The sequence below is a fragment of the Puccinia triticina genome, chromosome 1A (genome assembly GCF_026914185.1).
Source record: "Puccinia triticina chromosome 1A, complete sequence".
Classification (NCBI taxonomy): domain Eukaryota; kingdom Fungi; phylum Basidiomycota; class Pucciniomycetes; order Pucciniales; family Pucciniaceae; genus Puccinia; species Puccinia triticina.
This window is the reverse complement of record NC_070558.1, coordinates 766,320-785,832: the sequence shown is the minus strand read 5'-3', so window position 1 is coordinate 785,832 and position 19,513 is coordinate 766,320. Positions and strand designations below refer to the sequence as shown.

General features: G+C 48.1%; 5 protein-coding genes across 5 annotated transcripts; 4 read left to right on the top strand and 1 right to left on the bottom strand.

Moving 5' to 3' along the window:
* Window positions 1-1,026: 1,026 nt before the first annotated feature.
* PtA15_1A119 (uncharacterized protein) lies at window positions 1,027-2,090 on the bottom strand (the record flags this gene model as incomplete). The annotated part of the gene is made up of 2 exons (XM_053165112.1): window positions 1,027-1,308; window positions 1,377-2,090. The coding sequence occupies 2 exons, from the start codon at window positions 2,088-2,090 to the stop codon at window positions 1,027-1,029; spliced, it is 996 nt and encodes a 331-aa protein (XP_053016336.1).
* Window positions 2,091-2,350: 260 nt separating this feature from the next.
* On the top strand, window positions 2,351-4,218 carry PtA15_1A118 (uncharacterized protein; the record flags this gene model as incomplete). The annotated part of the gene is made up of 7 exons (XM_053165111.1): window positions 2,351-2,445; window positions 2,560-2,615; window positions 2,707-2,823; window positions 2,900-3,048; window positions 3,147-3,298; window positions 3,387-3,474; window positions 3,559-4,218. 7 exons carry the CDS (start codon window positions 2,351-2,353, stop codon window positions 4,216-4,218), a joined length of 1,317 nt encoding a protein of 438 aa, XP_053016335.1.
* Window positions 4,219-5,390: 1,172 nt separating this feature from the next.
* PtA15_1A117 (uncharacterized protein) lies at window positions 5,391-7,451 on the top strand (the record flags this gene model as incomplete). The annotated part of the gene is made up of 9 exons (XM_053165110.1): window positions 5,391-5,627; window positions 5,712-5,780; window positions 5,844-5,958; window positions 6,040-6,299; window positions 6,378-6,611; window positions 6,724-6,747; window positions 6,812-6,888; window positions 7,006-7,182; window positions 7,316-7,451. 9 exons carry the CDS (start codon window positions 5,391-5,393, stop codon window positions 7,449-7,451), a joined length of 1,329 nt encoding a protein of 442 aa, XP_053016334.1.
* A 403-nt stretch (window positions 7,452-7,854) lies between these two features.
* Window positions 7,855-8,481, top strand: PtA15_1A116 (uncharacterized protein; the record flags this gene model as incomplete). The annotated part of the gene is made up of 2 exons (XM_053165109.1): window positions 7,855-7,971; window positions 8,122-8,481. The coding sequence occupies 2 exons, from the start codon at window positions 7,855-7,857 to the stop codon at window positions 8,479-8,481; spliced, it is 477 nt and encodes a 158-aa protein (XP_053016333.1).
* Window positions 8,482-14,089: 5,608 nt separating this feature from the next.
* Window positions 14,090-18,947, top strand: PtA15_1A115 (uncharacterized protein; the record flags this gene model as incomplete). Its single annotated transcript, XM_053165108.1, has 5 exons — window positions 14,090-15,270; window positions 15,415-16,361; window positions 16,435-16,535; window positions 16,635-16,849; window positions 16,940-18,947. The coding sequence occupies 5 exons, from the start codon at window positions 14,090-14,092 to the stop codon at window positions 18,945-18,947; spliced, it is 4,452 nt and encodes a 1,483-aa protein (XP_053016332.1).
* Window positions 18,948-19,513: the final 566 nt, after the last annotated feature.

Below are 19,513 nucleotides of genomic sequence, written 5' to 3'. Positions count from 1 at the left end.
CCCAAGTACAGCAAAAAGGAACAGACCCGTCGGGATCTTTTGCTGCTATCGATGCTCCTCCAACAGCAACAGATCGACGACCTCATTGACCGTACATTGGGCATCCCCACCGTGCCCTCCTTCGGAACTATCCTAGCCCCTAATGATCCCGGTCGTGCGATGACACTCGATCTCCTTTTTGACGACGAAGCCATGGTGTCCGACCTCTTGGCTTTGGTGTCGTCGAGTCAATAGGAAACCGATTGGGTCGGCAGCCCGCAGCCGATGCATAAACCAGAACAGAATGCACCCCCTTGAACTTCTTTAAGAAAAATAGTCAAAGTTGCGGTTTTCTTGACATGGCTCTATCATATCTTCCTGATTGTGGCCCCTTATCTGAATAGATAGATAAACATTAAAAGATGAGATAGCTTTTTCTATGTTAGCCGTTGCACTGTCTGACAGTGACCGAGCCTGCTCTGGTAGGTTGGGGCATGCGTGAGCTCATTCGGGTTTCCCCTTCCATGTCTTCCTGAGGCTCCAAAAGCCTGTGGCTATCACCACAGCGTTGTCCATAGAGAACACTTTTTTGGAGAAAGGTCATGGGGCCACAGGTCACAATGAATAAACACGTAGAAAAGCAGATTTGTGTTTGTTTTTACACAGATATTCGATCTGACCAAATGAGAAAAGTTGATAAATATGCTGCGTGGATCAGAAGGGCTTCATGGGGGATACATTTTCTGGGGAAAACGATAAAAAGAGAAGGCCCAAAACTAAAATACAGACTAAAGAGGGAATAGAGCCAGGGTAGATACAATATTTTAATCACTACAAGGGCTTCATGGGTGATAATTTTTCTGGGAAAAAGGGTAAAAAGAGAAGCCACAAAACTAAAATACAGACTAGTGGTGGATACAATATTTTAATCGCTACAAGGGCTTCATGGGTGATAATGTTTCTGGGAAAAAAGATAAAAAAGAGAAGGCCCAAACCTAAAAGACAGACTAAGTAGATAGCGCCACGGTAGATACAATATAGTAATCACTACATATCGTCAGAACCAGTCAAGTCGATAATCTTGGAAGTTTTCTGGGGAACTGTTTCATCGTCATCCTCAGTTTTGACGCGCTTATTGTCATCGCCGCCCTCAGTCTTGCCGCGCATCTTGTCATCACCGTCCTCAGTCTTGAGGCGCTTATTGTTCTTGCTCTGTGCCTTGGGATTGTTCTCATTTTTCGCCGAATCCACTATGACTTTAGGCGCTGCTGCTTGAGGAATAGTCCCTTCGGCTTCCAGGATCACTCGTGGTTTGTAGTCAAAAATGAACTACATAAGAACAAACGAGAGAAAGTCAGCTAAGGATAGAACAAGCGGGGTTCGAGGGATAGACTGACTTGAAGGAATGGAGTGGCTTCTGCCGCTTGGGGATACCATTGCATACTAGGAGGTGACAGGCCGGAGACTGATTGTGCAGATAAGCCGGCGGTCGTAGCAAGACAAGCTTTTTTAGATTTTTCGGAGAACTTCATTTGATTCGAAGTAGAGACAGCAGGAACCCCGTTCCAGTTCATTCTTTGCAGGTAAGCCGAGTTACATTTGAAGACGTCAACTCGAATCGTTCCGAGAGACTTGATCACGTTTTGATCCTCGCAGATCCTCTCCGCCGGCGGAAGTTGATCCGGGTCGACTAGATTGACTGTGGCGAATTGGAGCGATCGAATGACCGAATAATCGGGCGAAACAATGGTCGCGATGTGGACCGGAAGCTGCGCCGCCCCGATGGTTTTGGGCTGTACGTGGGAGACGATATAGATCCCGTCGAGGTAGATCTCGCAAACACAGTCGCTGGCTATCGGCGGTTGAGAATGCGTTGCCGATCGAATGCGCGAGTACGCTGTGGGCTTGACGTCCAGGGCGATTTCGAACGGACATTGCTGGGATTCGATCGTCACGGTTTCTTGGACCGCCCCAGTCGTCGGATCGACGGTTGTCTCGTGCTTGTATTCGGCACAAGGTTGCGTGGTCGATCCGGCGCCTGATGCCGGCACTGTTGGTGGTTGGAGGAGATGGATGGTACAGGATGAACCGGAGACAGCGTTGAGCGGCATGGCGATGGTTCGTACAGCTCGACAGTTGCTGTATCTAAAACCTTCCTGGCGATTTTCGGAGTCTGAAAGTGGGGGAAGTGGGGAAGACGATAACCAAGAAATTCCAGTTACGATTGGATCTTAAGCATATGTCTAGTACTATGTACATCTTTTACTCCTGAATCGAGTATATTTCCTCATCTTGCCCTTTGCACGAATAGGCTTGCCAGTCTCCGTCGAGGGTCCTTCAGCATCCAGCCACGTCGATTGATAGCAGCACGATGAACCTTTCACCACAAACGGTGGTTGGCTTGATCGGAATGGGCGAGATGGGTCGGATGTATGCAGACAGGCTGGCGGCTGCAGGTCATTGTCAGTTACGTAGACCACCATTTTTACCCTTCAAGCGGCCTCGGCCCTCTCTCCGTGTTGTTATCCAAGCAGGCATTCCGGCTAACACCGCTTTCCTCCCCCCGGAACTTTTTTGTAGGCTGCTGGTCTGCGATCGCCCCGAGAAACTCGATCAGTTGCTGGTCGACTACAAAGGTGGCGTTCCCATCTGCCGGCTCATGACTTGTACCCTCGCCTGCAATGTAGCCCTCTGTTTGGTTGACCAAAGATACACATTTCGTTTTAGATCGGCCCAATGTCGCGGTGGTCGCTGATGGTCATTTAGTCAGTCGAGCATCTGACTTTATCATTTACTCGGTCGATTCCGAACACATAGACAGCATTGTAGCACAATACGGACCATGTTGAGTCTCACATCATCCCTTTTTGGAGAAAAAAAGGCTACATGACTCACTTGCTTGTCATCGTGGTGTCGACAGCTACGAAACTCGGAGCGATAGTCGCAGCGCAAACTTCAGTCAAAGCTCCAGAACAGGCTGCATTCGAAAAGTACTTACCGAGCGACACGAGAGTGTGTTCAATTCATTCGCTGCATGGCCCCTCAATCCCACCGGATGGCCAGGCATTAGTCAGTTTCCTTCTCCTTCTTCGTCCCCATCTCATGTTTTTTTTTTAAAAATCAAGTTCAACGACAAACATCAGTTGACCTTCTGCGGTTTAAATCAGGTTTTGATCCCTTTTCGTTGCTCGGTTGCAGAGAAGCAATGGGTTAAGGACATCTTGGCACCCCTTCGCAGTCGATACGTTGAGCTTAGCTATGAGGAACACGATGTCGTGATGGCCAACACCCAGGCATGCACACATGCTGCTTTCCTCAGGTATCCTTCGCATCACAGCTTAATGACTCGAGTATCATATAAATTAGAGTGAGCTCGCTGATTGATGTGGGTCCATCGTTCTTTCCAGCATGGGAACCGCCTGGCATGCGACTAGTCGCTTTCCCTGGGACTCGGGTCGTTATATCGGCGGCATCGAGGTTGCTAAGATCAATATTGTACGTTTGTACGATGGAAGAAGAAACCTAAGCTTTTGCGTTTCAAGGCATATGGGCTGATGATTTCTTCCAACAATCTGACAGACCCTGCGTATATACTCATCCAAGTGGCATGTTTACGCTGGCCTGGCAATCATGAATCCGATCGCAAGAATTCAGATCGACCAGTTCGCCCGCTCGGTTACCGAGCTGTTCGTCTTGATGGTATCCAACGATGAAGAAGGACTCAGAAAGAGAGTTCATGCCGGTCGGGATCATGTCTTCGGCCCTCCTGGCTCACCGAGATCGTCTCCCCCTCCGATGTTTCTTTCGGACGACGTTTTTTCAAGCTTCGCGATCGGCGAGCCAGCCGCCGGGCCTTCGCCTCCAAACAGCCATCTCACCATCCTTGCAATCGTCGACTGCTGGCACCAACTCGGACTCAACCCTTTCCTCCACCTGGAAATTGCCGCCACGCCGGTGTTCCGTCTATGGTTTGGTCTCATCCACCATCTCTTCCGTTCCCCTGAAAGACTCGAGAAGGCAATACATGCTGCCGTACACAACCTCGACTATCGTGCTGATGATTGCGAGTTCGTACTCGCCGCTCGTGGATGGAGTCAGTGCATCAGCTATGGCGATTTCAAGCTGTACGAAGCCCGGTTTCAGCAAACCGCAGAGTTCTTTAAGCCTCGGATCGAAGAGGGTAAAGGCAAGGGAAACGCAATGATGAAATACATTCTTGAAGCTTGCGGCTCTGCTTAATTTCTGTCGTATCTCACGATCCCAATAGGTAACTTTTATCAACTTCCCCTCAGGTCATATGATTTCGGCAATTTACTTTTCCAACATAATAACCCTTCTTGTAAATCAATCCATCCAAATCCGCAGCTTGCTTTACTATCTTGAAGATCATTATTGTTTTGATTGATGAACTGAGTAGCATAGTTTCTCCACTATCACATATGCGTATATATATACACCAGGAAAAATAAAGTGTCACTTGCCAACCGGTGACATCAGGCCAACCCATCATCTACTTTGTTGTGATCTGTTAAACCCCTGTACAATTCTGACGCCCTAAGTACGGCAATATTCCTCCTCCCCCAACTGGGGTTAACCCTGGCTGAACCCAAGGTGCTTTTAACTCATCCCAAAAACTTTGCGTCAGAGCTTTGAGATTCTTTAGGTGTTGACTCTGAGTCTTGAGCCATAGTTTGCAGCCACATACGGTATGATAATGAGGAGAACTGGGACTGATATTTACACAGACCAGCATCTCAGCTTCCACGTTGTAAACTACTACCACATGATATTGCCCTGCTCCAGCATTTGAGTAAAATATCTTGTGATTGTGGCACATGCGATGGCTGGAGACAAGTATGGTAAACCTTGCCAGCCGCAGTTTACTGAAAACCACAGACTTCCAGAGAAACCCATTGAGTGAGCTAAGCCTACACCTGAGGAATCAGAAAGGTCAGGCCTTGATTGACCAAGTCCTGACAAACGTGTCGCTCCAAACCGAACAGGCAACCGATGGGGTGGCCCCGGTAGATCCGGTAGGGTTCGATTGTATCACCAGCACGAGCTTCCAGTCCCGGAACTTATGCAGCAAGTTGTGGTTAGATTGAAACCGCTCGTCGCATAAACATTATCTGTAGGGCCCCGGGCCGTTCCTCTCCCGCTCCGGCTCAGGAACGCGAGGAAGACGTATTGGACCGGAGTGATGGCGCTGAAACCGTCTCAGATGCCTTCCAAAACGGGGCGAGACCTCATCTGTTACGTCCGAAGCCATACGGAACCGCACTTTGCCTTCAGCACTTGGGAACCCTTGCGGTCCAGCCTGAGTCTTTTTCTGCTTTAGGGCGGCGTCCTCCCTCTGAATCCAGCGGACCTTCTTTAGGCTATCAAGCAACCCTACAGGAGCAACGGCCGATATGGCTTCACGGCAAGAGACCATGCTCAAACTTCGAAGGCGATTACCAGTTAGAACTTCCCTCATTCCCGGAGTGTGCATCTTTCTCGGCTGGACAGCTGCTTTCCATCATCCCCCAAATCAAATTCAGCTACAATCTACCTGCGATCCATTGCCGTTCACTGAAGAAACATGGCAAAAATTGGACTTAGACAAGTACATCTCGGAATACCCCGGTGGTCAAAATCTAACAGTAAATGTGGGTTGATTCCCTCATCCATTTACCCAAAGAAAATAGGACACGCATGCTCATGACAGTGCGTTGTTGATTGTATCTTAACAGGACTACGCCACCAACGTGGGCGCTAAAAATTTTCATTGTGGAATATCGGAGTGGTGCAATGCAGGCCAGGTAAGAATCGTTGTGGTGGTAATGGAAAACCCGATTTCTTACTGGACATACCTTTTGCCTTAGATGTGCCATCCAGTCAAGGGTTTGGATTGGTATGTTTTGTTTGCAATTCAGGAGTGGACCGAGAGAATGAATAATCTGCATACGACCATCGGTTTCACCATGTCTCTAGTCCAAGGTAACCTCAACACGAGTCTCGAAAGAGTAAACCAATTACCCACTTACTAGATGTTTATCTTATCAAATTTGGTCATTTCAGCCAACCTCCTAAGCATAGTTTCGGCATTGTTCCCTCAACCTGACAACCTACGGATCTTTTCTCAAAAAACTCATTTCGCCATGGGTGCCGCACTTGCAAGCTTGGTGGTCACCATCCTACCTTTAGTGATGAGCATAGCTGGATGGGTTTCGATCGCTGCGACTTGGATCGCAGGTCTAGTTTTGATTCCATCCACGATTGCTAACGTCGTTTCGCTTACTACACGATACAAGGATGCTCCAAAGGATTCCTTCAGCTTGGTAAGTTTGAAATCATTAACTACCGTCGAATACATGTTCACGCTATTTCTAAACCCTAACAATTCTTACTTCATTCAGGGCTCCGAAGTGAATTATCAAATCACTAATTACCAACAGCAAGTGCAGGAGGCTCTCAGAAATCAAACTCACTCACTGCTTCACGCCGGTATTAGTTCCCCTGAGGGTATGGCTGGAGCCCTATCTGGAGGGTCTTATCTTGACCCCAGGCAATTCCGCAGTGTTGAGCAAATTGCAAATGAACTTCAAAACATCACTGTGGGAGCGTCATTAGCTCACATCCTAAAATCTATGGTGAGTAAAAACACTGCTGAAATTCACACTTGATTGAAATGGGAGCCTTACTCTGTTAGTGATTGTAATGATAACCTTGACCTGGCATATTCTTTCCACATTGCTTCCGTAGAATGCGTTTGTGACGATTGGAAGCGTGAGATTTGTCTCCTTCCATTCGATGCATATTCCCTTTACTGACGGTTTGATAATTTTCGCAGGACCCTTGCAGTGGTGGTGGAAAGAACGGTGCATGGTCCGGTGATAACGTCTTGTCTTACTGTAACTCGAACGGCACGTGAGTAAATGGTTTAACTTTTGCCACTTCCCCAACTAAGCATTGGATTAGGAAAATTTGTTTGGACATGCTCGCATTGAAACTAAGTTTGCCTAAAATCTTTATATCCTTGCGTAGCATGTTCAATATTGTCACAGTCTCGCCACGAAATTCGCAAGTGAAAAATCACATCCCGAATGCCGGGGTTTTATCAAGCAAATTCGGGATCACTGCCGAGTATTTGACATCTTCCGCGATTGAATGCCAGAAGACGCGGAAGGAAATAGGGATCACACACGCCAACAGCAACTTGAGGTAAGATCCATTTCCCCAAACCCATACGGAGACGAGCTTAAATATCAGTCCATTCCAAGAGACGAGTCAACGTTTGTTCTTGAACTAAATGACGTTATTTCTTTATTGTTTCACAATTTTGTGAAAACTACAGCGCGGTTGAAAACAATGGCGCTCAAAAGTGTATCATCGACTTACCTGTCTGTGACTGTAGAAGCCCGGAGTTCAAGAAGAGAAAAACCCACGTTGGAACAGTCAAGGCATGTCGGGAAGCTGGGGTGCCTATTTGATTCCATCAGGTGATAAACTCATCATAGTATCAACCAGGCGGCCATTCCTCTCAGCTAGGCAACCGTGCCTGAGTCGCCCTATATCCAAACTTGTCGATGTGCTCTCCTACGAGTGTGCTTTGTAGTTGATGGGACTTCATAATGTGGGATCAAATCTTTGCAACACTTTCAAATGCTTATTGATTAGACTTTGCGCACTAAGAGTAGGGTAGGCATCCGCGCGGTAGCGGCCTATTTAAATGCAAGTTTTTAATACTTGTAGTTTTTAGGTGCTAGGGACTGGTACGAAAACCACTAAGAAGAAAGAAAAAGAAAAAAGTGATAAGAAAGAAACAGAGATCCAGCTTTTTATTCGGGACTGAAAATGAAGAAGAATATATTTACTGATGCTCACACTCTGGCCATGAAAATTGTGGTCTCGAAGATGGTGTGGCTCGATGGTCGCGACAAAGGCTATCATTGCAGAAGTAGGGCCAGGCTGCACAGCTGCTTATTCGCTCTGAATGTGCCCTTGACCAAGGTTGGTTCGTCCCGAGTTCATTGTGGTCGAGTAGATTATGACCATCGGCATTGTCGCAGTTCGTCTGAGATCGCTGCCGTTACTCGAGACTGTCAGGCTGGATGATACGCTCTTTTATTATGTGCACCAGTTCGGCTGTCAATAGGTTAGCGAATTGGCTATCGCGCTACATCTGCTGACTGTGAGCTTACAGGATTGGACGTGCTTCTGCTGCAGCCGGACCCAGTTGGCAGTGCTGATCAATTACATACCTACACCAAAAGCTCCGAAAAGGCCGCAACAGACCACAACCGGATCCACCGGTCCGGACTCGGTCCGATACTGAACTGCCTTGGAGGCGGCCGTGAGGGCTTAGCACAGCGCGACGCGTATAAAGGACCCTGCCCCGGCCCTTCGCGTCGCAACATTATGGTCAAGTCCATTAAAACGCTCAAGGAATTCATCAACTTGGTCCATTTTGGGCCCTGCGAGCCTAGCAAAGTTCTCTTGGCCACCCGAGCCGGCCAATAAAAATTGTTCATGCTTGTTGTTGAGCGTGAGTTGGCGTGACTGGCAGCAAAAGTTTAGCTTCCTCGGGTAAGTTTCCAAAGCTGGCATTTTAGATTGAGAATTGGGATCATCGTCGATCCAATCACTGAAAAATTCATACATTCATGCATTAAAAAGCACACTTTTCAAAGTCAATCCGGCATCGTCGGGAAGACAGTTGCGGAGCCATCCGGATGGTAATGCCGGTCGATTTTCATCGTCCCTTCTTCGAGAACCAGTAAGGCTGCACCGACAAAGCTCAGATTCCTGATTTTGGGGAGTGGTAATTAAAGTAATTGGGCTCCATTTAGACAAAAAGCTGACTTTACCTCCTCTAGTGGAGAAATAATCGGTCAGGACTCACTAGTCGCCCAAGAATCGTGGCATGAATGTGTAACTCGGCTAGCCTCTCGTGATGATAATCGTGAAAACTGTCCATTGTTGACTTCCGTTTGTCCTATCCTAACATACGCAAGGATATGCCTTCTCTGTAAGTCTCACTTGGGAATTGACATTTGCTATATAGTTATCTGTCTGTTTGGCGGGATCTACAGATCAGGAATTATAGAGAAATTTGACAACAAGGGAAAGTCAGTGAAATCAACCGCTCCTACACTTGCAAACACAGGGGATTACCAAGTAAAACTAATGCTTCTTTTGCCCTTGAAAATGGCGATAAGATCTTATGAAAGACAGAAGAAGTCATATTTCGTTATGCTGGTAAATCAAGTTGTTACTGCTTGTCGTTGATACTGGCCGTATGTACTGAGGGCCGATCAGCATCCGTCTTGAGGTAAAGATCCGGTTGATCCGGCTACAAAATGTGTGATGTGCACCTTGAGGAAAGATAACCCGCAATCCATCGTCTTCATCCATAGCTGCAGCACTCCGTATGGAGAATCGTCATTCTGGAGGGCTGATACTCAGCGCCCATACGTCATCCTGAGACTATTTATGACAATGCAGGCCATAGGAGAAGAGTTATCATAAAACTGAGAGAGCTTTCAGTCATTCACCACCGGATTTTTTTTGTAAATTAATAGCAAAGGACGTTAAATCTTCAATTCGCCGTCTGCATATTCACAGAAGACCCTGCTTCCTATCTTCGTGCCAGCTGAGTGCGTTGAATTCATAGCAGAGCGTGTGAGTCACATATCTGATGATGGGGTAGAGTGACACAGAGCTGTGAATAATTTGCTTTGAGAGCAAGGCAAATAGAAGTCTCCGTGCATACATTCGACATAGAAGACACCCATCTCCTCCATTAAACCTTCGAGATGAGGGTTAGGAAAGGTCATAGACCCAGCCCGCTGCGATTTCCCTCCGCTCATTCCAATCATATATTGTTCATTATTCACATCGTCAACTGCGAGATGGACTCGACAAAAAATTCAAAAGGCTGTTGCTGCCAGTCGATGATGCTAACAACCTCTTAAGATCGCACTGTGTTAGCCTCAGCCGCTATAGTATCCACTGCTGGAGCAGCCACAGCATCACGGAGCGCGGCTGTCCCGCGAGCAATGATTGCCCAGAGTGTCGCCGCCTTTGTGCTGAAAATCCCGTGGCTTCTCTGATGTGTGCTAAGACGGGCATGTATGCGCTCCCAAATGTTCAATATTCATGCGGTTTATCCGATTGAAGGTCGTTGACTCCAGACTGAGGACTCCAAGCCGTCATCAACTGAGATCAATCTCTTTTTTGATTGTTCTGAGTTCCATTCACAGATTGTTTCCGAGATCAACTCTTATCCCTTCTGATTTTTGAGGAAACGAGCTTGATCGACCACGGACTTGACCTGGCCTTCTGATCCATTTTCTCGGCCTCGTGATCCGTCAACAGATTAACTACGCTCGGTTAAGACGAGGAACTCGTAAACCAACTGTAACCTTCCAGAGACCAAGCGCCTCAAGTGATCCGGATCGAAGGAGACGACTGCATACAAGGTCAAGTGTGAAGTCAAGAGGCCTGTGAGTCACCAGACCGAGCTGAGCCAGGGTTGATGACTGATCTGAGCCCATCAGGACCAATCCATTCCGACTCCGACATCAGAGGCCGGCCAGCTGAGCGAAGTGAGTGTAAATAAGTCATGTGTCTATCCTCCAAAATCAACCGGCCACACTTCCGCTAGATCCACCCAAGCGCCTCACTACTCAGGCTACTTTACCACGTAGTTGCAGTGCTTCTACGCGTAAAATATCTACTCTGAAGAGACTCTTAACACCGTACATACACTCGAATCTGTATCGCCGGCTGCGCTGCATGAAGGAAAAAATCATGGTGCTGCCGCCGGCATTATAGCTTCAAGCTTATCTTGCACATCTCACAACGCGATCCGCCCGGGTCTCTCGCATTTTTACTCTGGTCGGGTCGAGCCGACAGCCTCAGTTTTTTAACAGATATCTTATTTGCGTATAGTACACTATATTGCAGCTGTTTCGGCGTGTTGGACCAGGTTGGACCGGTAGACCGGCGTCTAACGCTGACGGAGGGTTAGATGTACTCAAACAACCTCAGTGGATACAAGTATGCTACTAAAAATAATTATGTATCCTTCTGGCAAACCACTGCTGCATTTCTCAACTTTGGGAGACATTTTTGATTAGCTAAACCAAACCAAGCTCTCTCACTGATCATCTCCACAGCCTTGGCCCTTGTATCATAATCTACTTCTTAGCTAAATTTTCTATCGAAATCCATTCTCACAGCTTTTAAGACGACGACCACTCGCATGCTGAGGAATATATGCACGACAGGTGAAATTATTCCTATCCGTACGTTGATGCTGCTGATGCTGACCATGTCGATGACGACAGTAATGCCAGAGTAAAAAAAGCTTGCTCATCATCAGTCCTCTTCCATCCGCTCATTTCTCCAGTCCTTCATACATAGGCCGACCTACCCACTCTCCCCTTCAACAAACAAACAAAAAATCGACCACTCGTCTCCATACGTAGCTGGCCTGTCGATTAGTGGAGTATCAACCAAGTTTGATCCTACATAATACCTCAAGTTCTCCCTCTACGCGCTAATCGGCTCTGTCAGCACCGCTCAGTCATCACTCGACTCATCATCCTCGAAAACAGCATATAGAAAAGTGAGTTCAATAAAATCTACGCGTGCTCTCTTCCCCTATCATCCTTCGAACATTCTCGCTCGCCTTGCCCCGTCCTAACCACATAGGGGAGCGCGTACTTGGTCAGCATTGTTGGAGTGAGTGAGCGACAAAAAAGCCCATCAAACTCAATCGCGATGGCTGGGAAATATCCATGCATCACACTTCTCATTCGCTCAGCACTCTCGGAGTGAGTGAGCAGATAAAGCCCTCAAACTCAATCGCGATGGCTGGGAAATATCCATGCATCACTCTTCTCATCAGGTTTATCCAACAGTGTTAATTTTGGAATGGTGTTGATGAGACTTTAAGGATCGCCATTATGATCTGGCGTTTTTGTTTGGAGTGGAATTTAGAGGCGTTGGTTTTGAGCAGATTCTCCATCCATCAATGAATGCCTTCTTCCTTTTGCCTATCGTCAATGGTATACATTTACCGTGGCTATTCTTGAGTTTGTCGTCCTACTCCTACCACTGTGTAGTTCAAAATTACATCCAATAATTCTCAAACCCCTAGCAGCGTCCACTGTGTCTATCTTCCTCTTTCTTGCTTTTTACTTTTCCTTGATTGATATGATCGCTTCCTCCCCTTTCTGATCTACATACTCAAGTCCAGTGACTTACATATTTAGATAGGATATGTTGAGATAAGTCTTCGAGATCAAAAAGGCCAACTGGATCATTTGCCTGTTAAAATATTCTCAATGTCCCTTTCCTGGGCTCCCCGTAGCCTGTAGACCAAACACACACACACACATACACACTCGGCAAACCGGATAAGTGTGGGCTTACGCATTCTTAGTAGATTGGGCAGTCACTTCCAAGTGCATCACGGTTTTACTTGCTGGTGGCTTTGGAGGCATTCGACCGATCAACAAACTGCCAACAGCCTCCAGTTAAATTGGATAGAGCCCCGGAGTAAGACTATTCATACTCCAATCTCACCAGGCAGTCGTAGATCGATTAGAAGCTGTGTGTTTCCGTTTCATTCTCATTTATGTCTTGACGTATTTATATATGCGCTTACACCTGGCTCTAATAATCTAGAGAACAAGGTTCCTTGTGCCAGCTACTCGCTCGCCGGCCTTCGGTTCTGCCGCTCGTCGAACGGCTTGATCAAATACACGAATCTCTCTGTTACTTCTTCCGCCTGTGCCCATTTCGGCTCGGCTCGCTAGTCTCTATCGTTTTTATTCTACCCGCAAAGCCTATCCTCTGGGCTCTTCGCTCCTTATACTCATTTATGTATGTCCATCAAAAATGAATCTTAAATCGGCTTTCCAAGCCCTTTATAATCGTAAATCGACCATTAACGCCAATCATGATATCTTCTTATCATCATCATCATCATCTCGTTAATCATTGAAGTGGAGAATTCGGTGTTGGTGGTTCTTGTCACTGAATTTATACTAATCCACCAAGGTGTTTCTGGTATAGATTGGCTAATCTACATTCCTTCCGCATTTTTTTTCCTGATTCTGATTGGCGATGATGATGTGTCATTCAACATTCGTATTATTCTGATTTATTTGCTCTCACCCCCGGGTACAACGCCAATCTTCCTTCTGATCCGCTCTCCCTTGACTCGAAGTTGTTACTTACCATCGAAAACCTTCCATCTCTATCTCTCGGTCCTGCTCTCCTGACAGTTCGCTGGCTTCACCGGCATTTTTTTTGGGCTTTGTTTTTAGGACGATCCTTGGTCTCATTCGCGGTCCGCTCTCCTTTATCCAAGTCTGACTGGTTATTAGGTTGTTTGCTCTACTGCCATATCTATCTCTTTTCTAGTGCTCGTTAAGGTCAACGAGCCTGAAGCGCTCTCCTGTTGGACAGACGCACGTGGGGAGGGGTTCCGATTGCGCATATCCGTTAACGGTTTGTTGGGTGTTGGTTGATGTGTTGGTGCTCCTAGATGAAGCAGTGAATCCTACCTCCTGCGGATTGAAGTCTTGGTGAGTTAGTCGATGTGATTCTTTCTGGCTGGCTTGAGCTCTTCAGCTTGTGGATTTCTAGAATGCACCGGGTTCAAAACTCAGAGGAGATCCAACCTCTCCCGCTCTGATTCTTATGTTTATAAATTTCACTATTTAACCAAATGTGTTGATATTAAGTAGTTATTGTTTTGGGTTGGTGGCCAGTTCATGAATGGGGGCTGATTGACCTGTTTATCCTGTTTGACCTCTCAATCAATCAACCGGGTACATCATCGCCAGGCCTATCGACGAATCGGCCAGTTTAGTGAACCCTCTTCATCATCATCATCCACATCCTCCTATCCGTAGAAATCATCTCCAGGCTGCGTGTCTTGTCTAGCCCCGCCGGTCTGTCTGTCATTTATCTGTCCGGCCGCGACTCGTGCGTGGTCTTGGAAATTCTTGGATTGGCCGTCATCTTCCCCGATCTCCCATTTCATCATCCTAAATTTTTCTTGGAGGAAAAAAACAAACCAATTGGCGAGCAGATCGTCGTGTGCAAGAGGATGAGACCGCTGATCAGTCATCAGCACCAACAGCCGACCCCAGAGTCAGACTCGGATGCGACTGGCTCCTCAGAGGGGGTTGATTATTATCTCCAGATGTACTTTGGACAGTCCTACGACGGATTATCGGCCCCCCATCAGCCAGGACACCGAGCACCGACGGGGATCGCCGAGGAAGGTAGTCTTCTGCCACAGAATGGTGCGACGCGGAACAGTTTGGAAACTGAGCTCGCCTCGATCCTCTTTGGGCCCGAGGAGCCCTCGTCGGCTGACTCGAGCGACCTCAGCCCGGCATATGACGATCGGCTCGCTCGGGAAGCACCGCCGGCACCGGCGCAGTGCTCCTCAACCGGCCGGTGGAGCGACGACAGCTCCTGCAAGGAGCAGCAACTAACCCAGGACCACGACCAGCCGACGCTAAGGAATATCCACCCAGCTCGTCTCAGCCAGAGTCAGGCCGATGAGCCAGACGTGCGGGGTAGTACTAGGACCACAGCCACTGGCACTGGATCGTCGGAGGATGGAAAACAAGAGAAAATAACTCAGACTCAGACTCAGCCTGGCTTGAGCGGAGACTCATCCAAGGAGAATAGCAGCTACCCATCCCTATCCTACTTCAGCAGCTTCGACCAGGACGACTTCCATCCATTCCTCAGCTTTCCATCCCCTTCATCCCCGTCCTCAGCAACAAAGAACAACAGCAGCAGCACTAGCAGGAATAATAATAATAATCTCGAGAACTGTTTTTCTGTCGAGTACAACACAACTAGCCCTAGTGGTGGTGGTGGTACCACCATCCAAGATTTCAAGCCAAGCTCTTCCACCAATCTCCTCAACCATCCAATCTCATCCGCCATCTCAATCTCAGCCGATGCTCGTTATCAGTCCACCCCACACCATCCCCATCCAATTCATTCTTTAGATACAACAATTGACTGCTACCCACTTGATCCAATCAGACCCTCCTTCGACCTCCTCCATCAGATGAGCACCTCCTCTTACTCTCAGCCGCCGCCGAAAACCCAGCCACTCGATCTCTCCCAATTCTGGTCTGACTTCACACCCTCCTCAACCCGGACCGCTTCGGCCAAGGCAACCGACCCGGTAGCCTCTGAGAGCGAAGACAACCAGCAGCCCGTCGAACTGGAATTCAGCCACTTGGTAGCTGAGGAACAATGCGCGTGAGTCACAACCCGCTTGAATGGGCACGTAAAAAATGCTGTAACACGTTTCAGCTCGGCCTACATATGCACCCCGCCGCCCATCTTGGTGCTCTTAGCTGATACATATGTTTCTTCCATCCTGCCGATGATCTGTTTATCCAGTCCTTCCACCCCTCTCTCTTCTTCTTCGTTCTCCTACGAACCAGCTGGTGTCACCAGCAGTGATCACTCATCCCAATCTATCCCCAAAAGGTCCCCAAAATCCTCGGACGGATTCGGTAGACCGTTCGTCCCGGCCGATCCGCTGTCTTCCTTATTTGCGACTACCGATCCTGGAACCTCCTTATATCCTCATCATCAATCTATCACAAGCTTCCAGGACCTTCGCGAGTTCAATGATACCTTTCACAATCTGCTCAATTCTTTTGACCTCTTCACCCCCGCAGCATCCTCACCTCACCCGTCAATCCTTCCTTCGGGTCAACCTCCGCCTCTTTCAGCACCCTTCTTGAGTACCACCGCCTCAGTTAGCACTCGATCAACACCAGCCATCGATCCTGCCTTTGCCTCTCAACCCCAAACTTCCCCCTCGGCTGTCCATCTCACTCATCATAAAGATGAACCGTCCCTCACATCAACGTCCCCATTACCGTCACCCGCTAGTCTCTCTTTGTCCGGCCCTCAATCTGGTGACCAGTGCCGCCGCACTTCTGAAGTAATCCACCCCAACCACCACCACAAAAATCTACTTATCAGTCGCTCGGCGTCCTACAGTGCACTCAACAAGCCTATCACTGCAGCTGCCGAGGTCCCGACTGAAGTTGAACTGGCTATTCCTCGTCTCAACCGCCTCAATCTTTCAGAACCTTACCCCGGTGACCTCAAATTATTGCTCATCGGACTCCAAGCCGAAGGCGCCAAAACCCGAGTTGAGACCCAGATCAAACTCACACTGGTCCTTGTCACTGGCGAAGGGGCTTCGATCGATCAGAATGGTGGCCTGTCAACCTCAACACAACATAGTCTTTCACGCTTGGGCAACTGGTCTCACATCAAGCTCCCAGTTTACTCGGCGATTAAGCGGAAGAGTAAAAAGTTGATTAAAACAGGTTTGCATGCTTTTTCTCATTCAATTTTGGCATCTTCTTCACATAGCTTCTGACTATTTCGTGCCGAATTCAGGAATCCCCCCAGAAGAAACACTCTTCTTGGATGTCGCTGTTGTCCGAGAAAGCGAACCACAAGAAGAGATATATTGCTGCTCAAATTGCCAAGTTCGCGAGGTACGTTCTGCAACAATGTGACATTTAATCAGCCGTCATCTTAAATGAAGAAGTATGCGAGGTTAGAAACTGACACGAAGCCTGAATTCTAAACACCAGCAAAAAAGACTCCAACGAAAGAGAGATGCTCGGGTCCGACCCGCTCAAGAGATCGAAAGTGACGAGGCGGAACAATCGATAAGACCGGAAGACGAGAAACGAAAAATTGTGGTCTTCAACTGTGGCCAGTACGTCAGCTTTGACTCCGGAGAAGTCACGCTGCCAACCCGGATCACTTGTTATTGCCGTCATCATCGCGAAAAAAGGGGTTTCCGGTTCGTTTATTTCAACCGCTTCTTTTGCTCCTCTGCGCAAGTTTCATGACATCTTGCCAGAACTTACCCAACGCTTCTACTATTCTTCAGAGTCAAGATTACCTTACGTGACCATACCAATCGCTTTGTCGCAACTGCTACGACTCCCGCTATAATGATCACTGATGATCACAAGGCAGTGGCTGCTGCTGCGAAGGCCAGATCTGGGTCGGACGCCGAAGACAGTCAAGTACGTCCTCGACCAATACGCAAGCTTCCTACTACTGGCCCAGCGTCCGGTGTATCTGGTGCCCATCGTACAAAGAAAAGGTCGATTACTACTTCCGGTGAATCCAATAGTCAGCTAGCATCCACGCCAGCCCAAGATGACGGGAGCTATGGCTCTACCCCCCGGTGGACGCCTAATGCCGCCGCAAATGATTACCTCCATTTACAGTCCCATAGATCAATTTCCACGTCATGCAAACGCAAGGCTCCCGATGAACTAAACCTGCGCGTAAATATTGGGAAGAGGACCGGATCACATCAAACGGCTACCATCAATCAGATGATTGGACCTTGCGATGCTTCATTGGCCGACAAAAGTTCAGAGTTCGACGGAGATTACCAAATTATACCCCCTCCAGGATCCTCTCGCTCGCTCGAAGAATGTTCACCACCTCTAGCCCATCAACTCCATCAACGATCCTATGACCGTACCGTTTCGATGCCCATGCATACGTTACCGCCTGACATGAGACAACCTATTTCCGGATCAAATTACCAGTGGAAGGAGTGTCCATCCATTCCAAAACAGTCCTACCAGGAGCACATGCCCGTCTTTTCACGTCCTGACGCCAAGCCCATTTTGTCGATCGATGTTGAGATGAAGGACCCGAGTGAAAACGCACGGAGTCAGCCTACAGACAAACGTTTTCAATCCCTAACATCGATCGACGAGACTAGGTCGATCGACTATTCGACATCTGCTACAGATATCTCTGAAATACTACATAAGGATCAGGAGTCTCGACCCTCGGAACACTCTTCCCAAGGCGACCGAGCCCACTCGGCAATTCAGCATATTGGAAATAATTACGGTCGGTCTCACCCAAGCTGCTCCACAACAACCTCTTCACCGGATCAAAGACTCGCCTGCCCATTTGGCTCCCGAATTGCTACCCCACCACCCTCAGGCTCTTCTGAGGCCAGCCCGAAGCCTTTTATTGATTTCCCAGGATACGATCATCACGCAAAGTTTTCGAACTCTACAAGTCGATCCAGCTCGATTGTATGCACTCAAAGTAGAGGATGCAGTGATGAGAGCAATAACGGCAGTGAAGTGGATCGCACTCTATGCATCTTACCATCTCAATCTGAGAATTCCCCAGACCAACAACCCGTAGATCAAATCGACGCTCATTCCAACCACCCCAACGAAGTCTCACGGACCGGTTCTCCAGTTGAAAATTCTCCTATGTGCGTATTAGGTAGTTCTCTGACGAATTGGAACGTCAATTCGGGTATCCTGCCTCAAGCTTCAGTCACAAGCGCGAGCCTCAAGCCTTCGGTCACCCAGGTTCCAGCCGAGGCGCGCGGGGGATCAGTCAGCATTCACCCGGCGGTGATTACCGATCGATCACAAGCAACTGGGAGCGTTTTGAAAAACGCACAAGCTCGAATTAGGAAGCTGGTGCCCAACGAAGGGCCAGTGGAAGGTGGGATCGAGATCACGATCCTCGGGGAAAACTTTGACCGGGACCTCCGGGTCGATTTTGGTGGTGTGGGAGGGCCGGTCCGGCCGGAATTCTGGTCGGCTAACACACTCGTCTGTACTCTCCCGTCGGTAGCCGGACCCGGCCCCTGCGAGGTCGTCCTCGTCGATGGGAACGGCCCGGTACAGTATGGCGAAGCCTGTGCCCCCGCAAGACTCTTTAAGTACGTCTGCACGGCCGACCAACGGCTCATGGAGGTGGCTTTACAGGTCGTCGGCCTGAAGATGACTGGTCAGGTCCAGGACGCTATCCACTTCGCTCGTAGAATCGTCGTCGAGACTCACGAGCTTGACGGTTTCCATCCCCTTTCTTCAAATTTTTTGATCGAAAACAAAGAAGGGTAGCACCTCTTATTTTATTTATTTATTGTGATCCGACTTCCAACCAACAAACCCTTGATTTTCTTGCTTTTCTGACTTGTAACTTGTTCTTGATTTACGCTTACTTATATTTAGCCCTTAATTCCAAATGCTTCAAAGTATTCGATATTTTGAAATCCTCTACTTATTTTGTTTTGTGCCTTGAATAAAAAATCATACATCATCTTGTCCAATACCATCTAGAGAAGTAAGTAGAGAGGGGTGTGGGAGTTAAGCAAGAAGCAAGAAAGATCAGAGATATTTACATATATTTCATGAGGCTTGGAAAAACAACTCCCAAGAATTGGGAAAACAACTCCCAAAAGTCGCTTACGTCGCGCGGACCGGTTCTCGACCAGCCACTCGACGTTGACCCGCCCCTCTTTTTGGGGTACGCTCTTTTTGCGAGTCTTCGACCGAAAATGGAAGGCCCTGTTTGGCAGCGTCATTATTACGCAATAAATAATTGGGGCATGCCCCTTTACATTATGTAAAACATCATTTTTGGGCCTGATCTTTTGGAAGTAAACAATCAAGCTTTATGAAAGCTT